Source organism: Eulemur rufifrons, chromosome 2 (genome assembly GCF_041146395.1).
Source record: "Eulemur rufifrons isolate Redbay chromosome 2, OSU_ERuf_1, whole genome shotgun sequence".
Lineage (NCBI taxonomy): Eukaryota > Metazoa > Chordata > Mammalia > Primates > Lemuridae > Eulemur > Eulemur rufifrons.
This window is the reverse complement of record NC_090984.1, coordinates 101,253,459-101,265,875: the sequence shown is the minus strand read 5'-3', so window position 1 is coordinate 101,265,875 and position 12,417 is coordinate 101,253,459. Positions and strand designations below refer to the sequence as shown.

General features: G+C 36.1%; 1 protein-coding gene across 3 annotated transcripts in view; it reads right to left on the bottom strand.

Moving 5' to 3' along the window:
- YLPM1 (YLP motif containing 1) overlaps positions 1-12,417 on the bottom strand; it is a 61,664-nt gene that overhangs the window by 40,021 nt on the left and 9,226 nt on the right. For all 3 annotated transcript variants that reach the window (XM_069488975.1, XM_069488994.1, XM_069488984.1), the window contains exons 2-4: positions 11,419-11,655; positions 10,286-10,465; positions 8,580-9,574 (exon numbers count right to left, since the gene is read on the bottom strand). In XM_069488975.1, coding sequence (XP_069345076.1) covers positions 8,580-9,574; positions 10,286-10,465; positions 11,419-11,655 — 1,412 coding nt within the window. The remainder of the gene's footprint in view (positions 1-8,579; positions 9,575-10,285; positions 10,466-11,418; positions 11,656-12,417) is intronic.

The window sequence follows — 12,417 nt, the reverse complement described above, 5'->3', positions numbered from 1 at the left end:
AATCAAAGAGGACAAAGGAAATGCTATGATAACCGCCATATGGCAGATTTGCAGAACAAGAGAATAGACTACGAATTAAACCTCTACTTATCAGAACACGAAGTAAATATATACTATCTAAAATGTATAAGTCATGAAAGGAGCAGCACATTATTTAGTGCTATGAAGATAGCTACCAAAAGAAACAACTAAAGAATTAAAAGAGGATACCATTGGGAAACACAGGGTGGCATGGGGCAGTGGGATGGCCATTTTGCTCAAATTTTTAAACCACTTTGATAAAAATGTAAAATATATCTCTTTAAAGGTCAGAATGAGGGTCAGCCTTCATGAGGAAAAGGGGTGGCTTCTTCTAAGACTACAGGAAAGATGAGCATAATGAGTAAAGATAAGGGGTGGAAATGAGTTTTACCGGGTCTGATAGGTAGCCTTGATTTCCCCCATGAGGCGGAAAGCTAAATTAAAGATACAAAGCAAATAAAAATGTTTGCTGAGACTAAGAAAGCAGCACTTGGGTAGATGGTCTATGAAAAGTGGAGAAGGTTTCATATTACTATCATGGATGGGCAAAGGAGAAAGGAGCTGACTAGTGACTTGTTAAAAGGTACATAACAATGCTACGGATGGAGATCACATATTTACAGAGAGAAAAAGGTATGCTGTTTTAAGGCTTGTGATGGTTTGGTTCCTTTCTTGCAGTTACATTTATTAATCCAAAGTGTCTGGAATAATTATACCTTGGCTCATTCAAGTTGAGTAAAATCATTTGCTGTGTATTCAATGAAGCAATTATTAGTTCATATAAGTGATAAGAGAAGACTGTCTTCCACAATGTACAAGACTGAGTGAGAAATTTTATCAACATGTTATCTAGTATTATAATCAAATTCCAAAGGTGCCTTCCTAACAAAATTGTGAATGCCTTGAGAATTTTATCCATGACTGACATTTTGGTAGAAGCAACATTTATTGAACATCTACTGATTCTCAGGTACCGTGCTAGTGCTAGAAATAAGAGTCATACCTTAACCTCAAGAATTTCACAGACTATAGGAAGAGTGAGACAAGAAAATCAACAATTAGAACAGAATTTGCTAAATATAGGACATGTTTGGGTATGCTAACCAAAGTATCCCAATGTCTGGCTCACTGAAGGATCTCAATATATGATGATTGAAGTGCTGCACCAGAGCAGGAAAAACAGGAGTAAGTAAAGCAAAAAATGGCAGGAAGGGAATTCTAGACAAAGAAAATAGCATGTGTAAAGGCCAGAGGAAAGGACAAAGGAAGCAGAAGGCACTAAAAGGTCTGCAGATAATAAGTGAACATGGCAGAAAAGTTGATCAAGGCAATGAAAGGGTAGGGTACTTTGTTTTCAGACCAAATTGCTAACCAACAGCCAAGGGCCACGATTTCATTTTCATCTGGGGACCAGAAAATGTTGACAACATTTGAAATACACTTGCAACACTACATATAAATGGCAAATATTGATCACTACTGCATTTCCAAATTTTCAAAGTTTAAAGATGTTACAAAATGACACACTATCAAAACCCTTTTCAGTAAAGAGCTTTTAGGTCTTTGGAATAAATATATTAAGAGATACTCATATTACAAATTTGTATAAAAATAAGTTACCTTTCTATCCATAACAATGAAATACTATGACGTTCTGATATATGAAACATGTATTTGAAATACAATGAAACATAATGCGTACTCACTAAATAAAATCACATAAAAATGCATGCATTTCACACTGATTAGGTAAAAAGTAAATATTTGGTGTTTAAATATTTAGAAAATTTTTATTTGTACAGTTAAGTGTTTCATGACCCCCTAAAAAATAAGAACTTAGAACATGATATAAACATTTCAAAATTTGATATAAAACTCCAAAATGGATATAAAAACTTGAGGTATGCAGAAATACAAATGATCCTTAAACAAGAGTTATCTGTATCACACTATTTGCATAAACGTACTAAAATCAGCAGATTATGGGCATTACAAGATACCAAATTTTGGAATGAAATTCCTTCCCTTTTAGTTTTCATATGAAATAAAGGCTATTTTCTAATATATATAAACAATGTCCTAAAACCAAAATTCCCAAAAATAAGTAATCACTATAAACAGAAACAATCATGAAAATGGAAACATAAAGAAAAATTAGTGTTCACAGTCCCTTACTAATCCTAATAAGACAGCTACAGAATAGAAGAGGTCCACAATTCTAATCCTAAAACCAATCAAAAAGTAACTGTTACCGATCAGAAACCTTCATAATATAAAGATTTTAATTCTTCCTGAAAATGGTCAATAAATTCTGTGCAATGTTCACCAAAATTCCAGCAGGTTTTTGAAAACTGACAAGCTGATTTTAACGAGAATAATCAACACAATCTAGAACAAACTATGGCCTATGGGCCAAATACAGTTAAAAGTGATTTTTGAAAACATTTTTAAAGGTCATTAAAAAAAGAGGAAGAAAGAAAAATATTTGACAGAGATCAAATGTGGCCCACAAAGCCTAAAAATATTTATCATCTGGACCCTTACAGAAAAAGCTTACCAACCTCTGATCTAGAAGCAAAGAACTGTAGAACTTTAACAGATATCAAGATTTATTACAAAGCTACAGTAATTAAAACAGCATGACACTGGTGCAAGGACAAATAGACCAAGGGAATAGAGAGTTCAGAAATAAACAAACACATTTAGACACCAGATTTATGATGGAGTCACTGCAAAGTAGCCTATTGAAAAAGGGATGACCTTTTCAATAAATGGTGTTGGGGTCAACTGGATAACCCTATGGAAAATAAGGAACTTTGAACTCTTCCTCACACTATACATTAACCCCCCAAAAATCAATTCTATGTGGAATGTTGATTTAAAAATAAAAGGTTAAGGCAATAAAAGATGGAAGAAAAAATAGGGTAATATATATTTATAACCTTGAGGTTTCTTAAACAAGATATAAGAAAGCACTAACCATACAGGAAAAGACTAATAAATTGGACTACTAAATTAAAATCAAGAATTTCTATTAATCAAAAGACACCACTAAGCCGTAGGGTTCATCGGGATTCACTGGATCCAATTACAGTTTTTGAATTTATTTTAAACAATTCTAACTATTTGTAAAAATTGATATATCATGACATTTTTGCTTATAGGCCTACTCAAGAACAAAGAGAAAAATCTACTTTTTAAAAAATAGAACAAAACTTATATTACCTTGCAATTACTAAACCATATGGATTCACTGGATCCTTCTATAAATCCTTTATAAAGATACATCATGGGATCTTAGAAATTTTCCTCTATCATAAAACATTTTATAATTTCCTTATCCTGGAATTCATTAGCATTCATCATTACGTATCGATTATCCTCAATTATGCTTAAAAAGATTAAAGTAAGAAGACAATGAAAGAATGATGGAATTGCCTAAGAGGATGAAGCAAAGGCAAAATAAGTTGCCATCACTCTTGCATTGCCCAAAATATTACAGTATGCTTTTAGGCTTCATTGAGCACAATTGAAAATTCAGAATTTTTCATTTCCTGACTATAATGATAAAGAGAACTGACACAGAAAGTTGTTTCAAAATTTAAAAGATAAGTGCAAAGAGACAGCAGCATACTAGGCTCTAAAAATGACATCAAATTGATCATATAAGTGAAATCTCTATGAGTCCTCAGATGACAATGTCCTAGATGAATATTCTCAAACTCAAGATTCGATGAGTGAACAATGTATTTCTAAGGATGGGAAGGAAATGTGGAACTGTCATTCATTTGTTATCATTAAACAGGAAAGACTTTATCACATATTTTGTGGCAAAAACCTGGACCATCCCGATTTGCTAAAAGGATATGTGATAGAATTATTTCATCTCTTATGTGTGCCAAAATTTACTTTGATGCAAAGTTTTATTCTTTTAAAATTTTTATTAAAATTTCTAATAAGTTGTTTTTCATTATCCCCTTATTCTTACTTCTACTTTCCTGGTATATGGGGGTTAAGAAAGTAAAAAGTGCTGCAGAGTGAGAAATTTGCAACAAATATTATGAATAAAGAACTGACATCTAGACAAAGAACTCCTGCATATCAATAAGAAATAAAACCCAACAGAAAAATGGGAAAAAAAACTTGAATCAGCATTTCATAAAAGAGGAAATCCAATTGAATAATAATCAAATGGAAAGGAGTACAACCTCAATTATCAGGGAAATGTAAATTAAAACCATTATCATGATACCACTAAACATCCACTAGGATTGCTAACATTTAAAAGTTTAACAATACCAAGTGTTGATGAGCATGCAAAAAACTAGAACACTGAAACATTGCTGGTGAGAGTGTAAAGTGAAACAATCACTTTGGAAAACTGTTCAACAGTATCTATTAATGCAGAACATGTACATACCTAGAATCACGCAATTACAATCTTCAGCATATATCCAAACAAAAAATAAATACACACCAACACACATGCATCTAAGAGATATACACAGCACGAAAAGACACATGGCAGCATTTTTCATAATAACCAAAAAACTTCCATGACCATCAATGTTAAAATGGATAAACAGATTATGGTATATTCATACAATGGAATATTGTATAGGAATGAGAATAAACAAACTACTGCTATATACAACATGGATGAATCTCAAGTAATACAATGTCAAGTGAAAGATGCCAGACTCAAAAGAGTACATACAGTATGATTCCATTAATACAAAGTTCAAAAATAGGCAAAACTAATCTATGGCTCAGTATAGTGGTTTTCTTTGGGGTGGGAGAAAATGACTAAGATGGGATAAGGAGGACTTGTTGGGCACTAGAAATTTCCATTTCTTGACCTCAGTAGTGATAACATGGGTTGTGCTTATTTTGTGAAAATTCACTAAGCAGTACACTTAAGATTGTGTACTTCTATTACCCTTCAATAGGTTTTATCATTGAAAAATAAAGGTACTAAGAAACATTCACTGATATGACAGTTTATTGGAGCCACAGTAGTCTTTTGGAAGACTTGGTGAATCCAATGACACATACAGAGTGTCAAAACAGCTGAACAATGTGGTATGCTATTTACATGTGATGCAGTTTTGTCACGTGACGTTTTAGAAATCTTGCTTTCAGAAAGCAGCCTACATCTAGATTTTGCAAAAACTCAAAGCAATTTACAGTACTTTATTTTAATAGCATGTTAGTGGTAAATTAGTGTAGCTGTGTTCTCCATTCTTGATTCTCTACCCAGCTTTGTTTATTTAAAAAAAAAGGTGGTTTACCATTATCAGTTATGTGTGTATAGCAAAATCTGAATTCAACTAATAAAGGAAGTTCACCAGTTTCGTTTTTTTCTTTTCTTTTTTTTTTGAGACACAGTCTCACTCTGTTGCCCGGGCTAGAGTGCCATGGCGTCAGCCTAGCTCACAGCAACCTCAAACTCCTGGGCTCAAGAGATCCTCCTGCCTCAGCCTCCCGAGTAGCTGGGACTACAGGTATGTGCCACCATGCCCAGCTAATTTTTCCTATATATATTTTTGGTTGTCCAGCTAATTTCTTTCTATTTTTAGTAGAGACAGGGTCTCGCTCTTGCTCAGGCTGGTCTCAAACTCCTGACCTCCAGTGATCCTCCCGCCTCGGCCTCCCAGAGTGCTAGGATTACAGGCGTGAGCCAACGCGCCTGGCCACCAGTTTCTTAATAGTATAGATTATTCTTACTTCAGTCTCTTTTACTCACTAACCAGCTTCCCACTGATGTGTTTTTTACCTAGTTACACAGGAGAAAAAGAACTATGCCTGGGTTAACTGTACTCTTTACGGGCTAAAAGAGCAAAAGAAGTAGAAGGGTGAAAAAAATGGCAATGACATAAGCTAGCTTGGGGAAAGATTTTCAAAACAAGGTGGATAATGTGAGCAGGATCCAATTCAAGGACCAAAAAAGCCACCTTTATCAAACCTGCAGGTGAGAAAGCCGGAGACCGAGATATCACATATCTAAAACATAACCAACATTCACCAAGACTTCAGCAGACTAAAATGACGCACAAACCTAACTAGACAAAAATGTAAAGTCTTAGAAAAAGAAACAAAACAAACAAAAAAACAACTGCACAAGTTCAGGATGAGAGAGACTTGGCTTAATAACAGCTAATATGAAAAAGACCTGGGAATCTAAATTAACATTAAGCTCAACATAATTCAACACTGTGAGAGCACTGACAAAAAAAATAAGCAATTTGTTAAGCTACATGGTATAAGGAAGCACATTATTTATAATGAAATCAGTAATAAGCCTAATGTCCTCTGCATCTGAAGTAAGTGTTCATTCTGAAAGAGACTAATAAACCAAAGGACAGTGAATAGTAAAGAAGGAGGAGGTTAGAACCAATGTTACTGTGAGAAGAAAAGAATTTGAGTTTATGTGACTGGCCAAGCAGAGCGGGTAAGTCAGGGTAGGGAGATACAGGGTAGTTTCTAGATAACTGTAGTCACACACTGTAGAATAGAGTGGAGGAGTGTGGGAGAATTCATTCTGTGTTGTCCCACAGAGGCAGATCTAGAATCACCAGGTAGAAGTTACTGAAACATATTTAGGTTCAATATAAAAAATAAGCTTTCTAGAAAACTGCCAACACCTTATATGGCAGCGTTCCTTATAAAGTGCCAATGTTGAAGTAGAGTTCATCAACTGTCAAGGAAGTACAGTGGATATAAAAGTGAATCAGAGGGCCTTAGATTCTAATACCATCTCAACCATTTACTAGCTATGTCATCTGGGGCAATATATTTATAACCTCTCCAAATCTTGCATTCCTTATCTATTTACCTCTTGAGATCACTGACAAGAATAAACAAGGTGATATGTGCAAGACCCAACGTGATAAACTAAAATGCAACACAAATGTGAGTTGCTCTAAAGGGATACTATACTAGATAATTGCTCAGATCCCCTCAGCACTGTGATTATTAACTGTATCTTTAAAGTAAGAAAAAACTTAAAATAGGTCCTGAATTTACAAAGCCAAGATTTAGTAGGCAAAGAGAGAAAACATTGATGTGACAGAAATCAAGGGAGCAGGAAATGTATGTTTCAGGAGGTGTTAAGAATGTTCTTCTCTGACGGCAAATTAGTCACCAGATCTAAAAGGCAATGCTCTTGTTCCAGGAGGTAAGTACGAATTCAAATCAAGAAGATCATCCATAAACCAATCAAGACTACAAATGTATTTGTAATCACTGATAGCATGGATTTGAATCATCACTGAACACAATACTTAACTGGTGCTTTTGCTTTGGGGACGCCCCTAGACTCAGCTCCACGTGGGTGCGGACTCGGGTTCTACTCTCTCAGTTACTAATCCTGACTGAGCAAGTTACCTTATCCTCTCAGTTCCAGTTTATAAAGGGTAAATGTAGAATAACCAGCCTCGTTCACAGTTTGCTGAAAGACTCCCTGAGATAATAATGTATGTAAAGTCTCTAGCAAGGCTTCTTGGTACACAGAGGAATTCATGCTCCTAAATTTCTCTTTGATTTGGGATGGAGTTTTGTGCCACGTTGTTTTCAGAATTATAAACTTGGGGAACAAATAAAACATATACTTTGTTTTCAAATGTTAAAATAAGGTTTAAATTTAAAATGACGATGTACACCCATTGATATTGAGATGGAAACCTAAGCAATATATAGATTAGTGGAAAAAAAAAAACAAACAAGTTACAATATACTCAATATGATCCCTTTTTTCGGACATATATTTTTAAAATGATTATCTCCAGATGGTGGAATTAGGTGACTTCCACTTTTCTGTAGTGTCCAAATTTTGCATAGAGTATTTCTATAATTTCCAACTGGAAAAAAACTGAATTAAAAATATTTTTCTATAGCAAAATTGTAATTTAGGTCAGTTTAGGGAGAAAAATGTATTTTTACAAACTCGGAAAAGTGAATTTAACACTTTTAAAATACAAAGGATGTAAGCTCCATAGGGGCAGGGATTCTGTCCTGTTACATTCACTGCTGTGGGTGCAGAGCAGAATGTTAAACATTTGCTGAGCAAATGGATAAAAGTCCTATTTACCCTCACACTAAATTTATTATTTCAGTAGAATATTGGCTTATTCATCTTTATCTCTAATAACTAGCATGTAATCTAACAAACAGTTGTTGTCAATTCAATTATTTGTCAAATAAAAAGCAAAAAGATAAATAAGTTTTAAAAACACTATTTTTGAAGCTGAAAAATCAACAAGAAATGATAACCATTACTCTACAACACTGCATTCATTCTGGACTGTAATCTCTACATATGGGATAAAAGCAATGACAGCAAAGACATGGGGCATGTTCCCTTTTCTAGATTACATTATGTCATGTTTAATAAGCAGCAATATTATCATTAATTGTAAACCAAGAATGTATTAATATATAAAAGTACAAAGAGAATATAAAATTGTATAAATGAAGCTATTTATACCATCAAGGCCTATGCAGCCTAACTCAACAAAATAGCTAAGCCAAAAAAGAAAAGAAAAGAATAGCAGACTTACCTTGGGCCTCTTGGACCTTCCAAGTAACTGCTTCTAGGAGGATCTGGAAGCAGGCCACCTGACCTCACTGGCATGTCCTTGACTGCAGTGATTGGTTGAGATGGAGCAGCTGAAGATTCCCCAAGTCCTTGCTCAGATGAGAATGAACCATATGGCAGAGCAGACTTGCTCAGAGGAGTTTTAGAAGTCACTTGTTCTGATGGACCAACAGCTGATTGCAATGGAGGATGGTAAGTTGAGGGTGGGGCAGAACCAAAAGACACAGGAGTGGGAAGCAGTGCTGGTCTAGGTTTCTCTGGGACTTGTGAGCTCTGAGAACTGGAAGCTGGTGGAACTGGGGCTGCTGTTAACTGAGGAGGTATCCCTTGTGGAACCCCAGGAGGAGGTATTCCTGGAGGAGGTGTGGCTGCAGATAATGGTGGAAGGGGCAAGACAGGCGGAGGTGCTGTTGAAGAGAGAGATGGTGGGGGAAGAACTGGAGGTGGCCCTGCAGAAGAAAGGGAAGGCAGGGGAAGAACTGGTGGTGGCCCTGTTGAAGAAAGAGATGGAGGCATCCCTGGTGGGGGCACAGAGGTTGGTAGAGAAGGTGGCATCACAGGTGGGGGCATGCCAGGTGGTGGCACTGTAGCAGGGAGGGCAGGGGGCATCACTGGTGGTGGCAATGATGGAGGCAACACTGGAGGGGGCATTGTTGGTAGAGGTGGAGGCATCTGAGAATACGGAACAAAAGGAGGTGGCATTGACATGTTCCCCATATACTGGTTCTTCATGTTCTGAAATGAATTGACTTTCTCCTGGAGATAAGTCTGAGTGGCTTTCATATGTCCCTGCCATGTTTTCCACTGCTTCTCATATTCCTGAAGCTGATCTTTATGAGGATAGGAATGGAGTTGTTCCTCCCACAGCTGAAACTCTCGCTCCCATTCTTGGTAAAGATGTTGAAACTGTTGCTGCTGCATCTCATAATGCCGCAGCTGCATATCTACAGACATGGTCTACAAATAAAGGGATAAAAAGGATTTCAAAACATTCACATAAGAGAATTAACCACAGGTTAAAATATTAATGAATCAAGGCCATTTGAAGCCTTAGGAAATCAAAACACTAAAGATGCTGGGAAGCTAAGCATAAGCTTGTCCAATTCTTTGAGTGACAATCCTTCTTTCTTCCCTTGACTTATTAATATAACTTATTACATAGTTGGAAAGAAACAACCAAACACTAAAGCAAATGCCTGTCCCAGCAATAAGCATTTTTCATGTTTTTAATATTACTATGGATCATTTTAAGAATCTGAAAAATGATCTATTATTATAGATATATAAACACAAGATTATACCTAAAAGATAGAAGACAAGTGTCTAAGTCACTTTATCTTTTATGGTATATTTGCTTAGGTTTTTTGTGATGGTCGTTTTGGCCTTTTTGCTTATCTGTTACTGTAGCGGTGTGTAGGCAAAACACAAGTTAATTTGTAACTACATGGAAAAATCCCAGGCTCTTAAATCCCTTAGCAATAGTACTCTAACATCTAGCCTGAGTTGACATGATCAGGAGACTCCACTATACCCCAGGTAATGTGACAGATAACTACTTGGGCACCCCCTGGGAACCATCTAATTGTTCACACTCAAATCTTTCAGGAATAACAAATCCTTTAAATGTCTTGGGGCAACTTCCTATTTGTCAGCTATAGAAGCACTCGCCTGTATATGTGGTGGGTGCTGTATAATCTGCTGGTACTGTTGTAGGATCTGCTGTAACTGAGTGTGCTTCTGCATTATTCCCTGATACTGGAAACCAACTCGATGTTGCTGGTGCTGCTGCCAGTGTGCCGCTGCAGCCTGCAACTGTTTTAACCTGGCATCTTCTTCTGGGTCCTCAGACTAAAGATAAAAGAAGATACATCTTTATGTAAGTCATAAAATGGCAACAAAACTAATATTTTATATTAAATAAATTGTAAAGTCCTGAATCCCTACAACTCAGAAACATCTAATTGCCAACATTTGATATCTTTTAGTTGTTTTTAGACTGAGAAAAGCTGTTCTGTCTTTAAAAAAAAAACACATAGCTCTACCTATACTATTGCCATGGATACTAACACAAACGAATTTATAAATTTCATAGTCTTCGCTGGACTAATAAGCTCACTATTCTTAAAGAGGGCAACCATTTCCCCGGCAGAAAGTGAACTTACAATTAATAGTCCTCTTCACTCTGAAAAATTCCTTTTTTTTTTTGTCACTTTTCACCAGTGGACTACAATGTAATCATTATGGTTCAATATTCACATAAGGCTCTCCGTAGAACAATGACTTTTGGACCAATGTGAGAACTTCCCATGCGCTAGTCACTATGCTGAGTGACGGATTACCACATTTAATGCTTCAACAGCTCTCTCTATATGATAGCTACTATTGAATAAGCCCATTTTGCAGAAGAGGAAATTGAAGTGCAGAATGGTTAACTAACTTGCCCAGGGTCACCACAAGTAAGTGGCAGATGCACGAACTACAGCATGGGCAGCTTGACTCTAAAAGCTGAAGCTCTTAACTATTGCCCTGTGCTGTCATTGTGAACACACGCTGGCATCTCCCTTTAGTGTTCAGAGATACTCAATTCAGAAGAGTATCTAGTTCTTCACTCTCACTTAAACCAGAAAAAAAATTCCTCTTTTAAACCTGATATAGCAGACATCTGATTATTTCACAAATACAATTTTACAAGTACTTAAAAAACATGAAAATATATATACACTTATGACAAAAGTATACATAAATGATTCAGAAAAAAACTGAACAATTTAATAAACACCAAATATCAATTATATGGTTACCTGGGGTTCCTCAGGTGGGAGAGGAGGTGCCACCTCCTCGTTCGGAGGTGGTAATGGAGGCTCCTCAGATGAAGGGGGTTCAGAAATTTGACTGGTGGCGGGTACCGTAACTTCTTCTTTTACTGGCTCTGGGGCATCTTTTGCTATGCCAGGACCCTTTTTGTGTCCTGGCAAATGCACTTTTGTCCTTTGCTGCAAACTAAGCAAGTGCTGTCGATACCAATACTGCTGCTGTTCCTACAACAGAAACAATTTTTAAGAATTTTAAATGTATCTCTGCAACTTGGTGTTGACAGGGAACTACATTTGTATCTGTGCCCATGTGTCTAGATGTAAGAAAAAGCAAACCTGGGCTGAGAAAGGCAAATAAGTTAAACCATACATGCTAATTCAACATACTTCTCTACTCAGTAAATCCCTTCAGTATTCACAGCTACTTATTTTTAACCTCTTCCAGTTTGTTCATCAGATTTATCCACGGGGACCTTGTAATTAATGAATATAACCAAATGAATATAACCTACCTCTTCTCTCTGCCTTTTCTCTCCTCCAGTACTCCTCCCTCTTTAAGCATCTGTTGTGGCATTAATCTATCAGCATTTAGACAGATATACAGAGAATATACTGTGTTTTAAAATGCTTTCTGTTTATCTTAAAAGTCTCAGCTTTATCTTCTAAATTATACTGTAATTTAATTTTCTGGAAGCTTGTTTTGTGCTTCCAATTTTTAAAAAATTACAATAATAAGCTCAGCATGGGAAAAAAATACAACCTATCCTTATTATTCACAGATTCTTTATTTGCAAATTTGCTTACTTGCTAAAATGTATTTCTAAACCCAAAATCAATACTTGCTGAGCTGTTCCAGTCATTCATAAACATGTGGAAAGCAGTGAAAAATGTGCGTTTCCTGATACGCACACTCCCAGCTGAGGCAGAACAAAGTGAGGCTCTGCCTTCTTGTTCCAGCTTTCATACTGTAAATAAGGCATCCTTTTC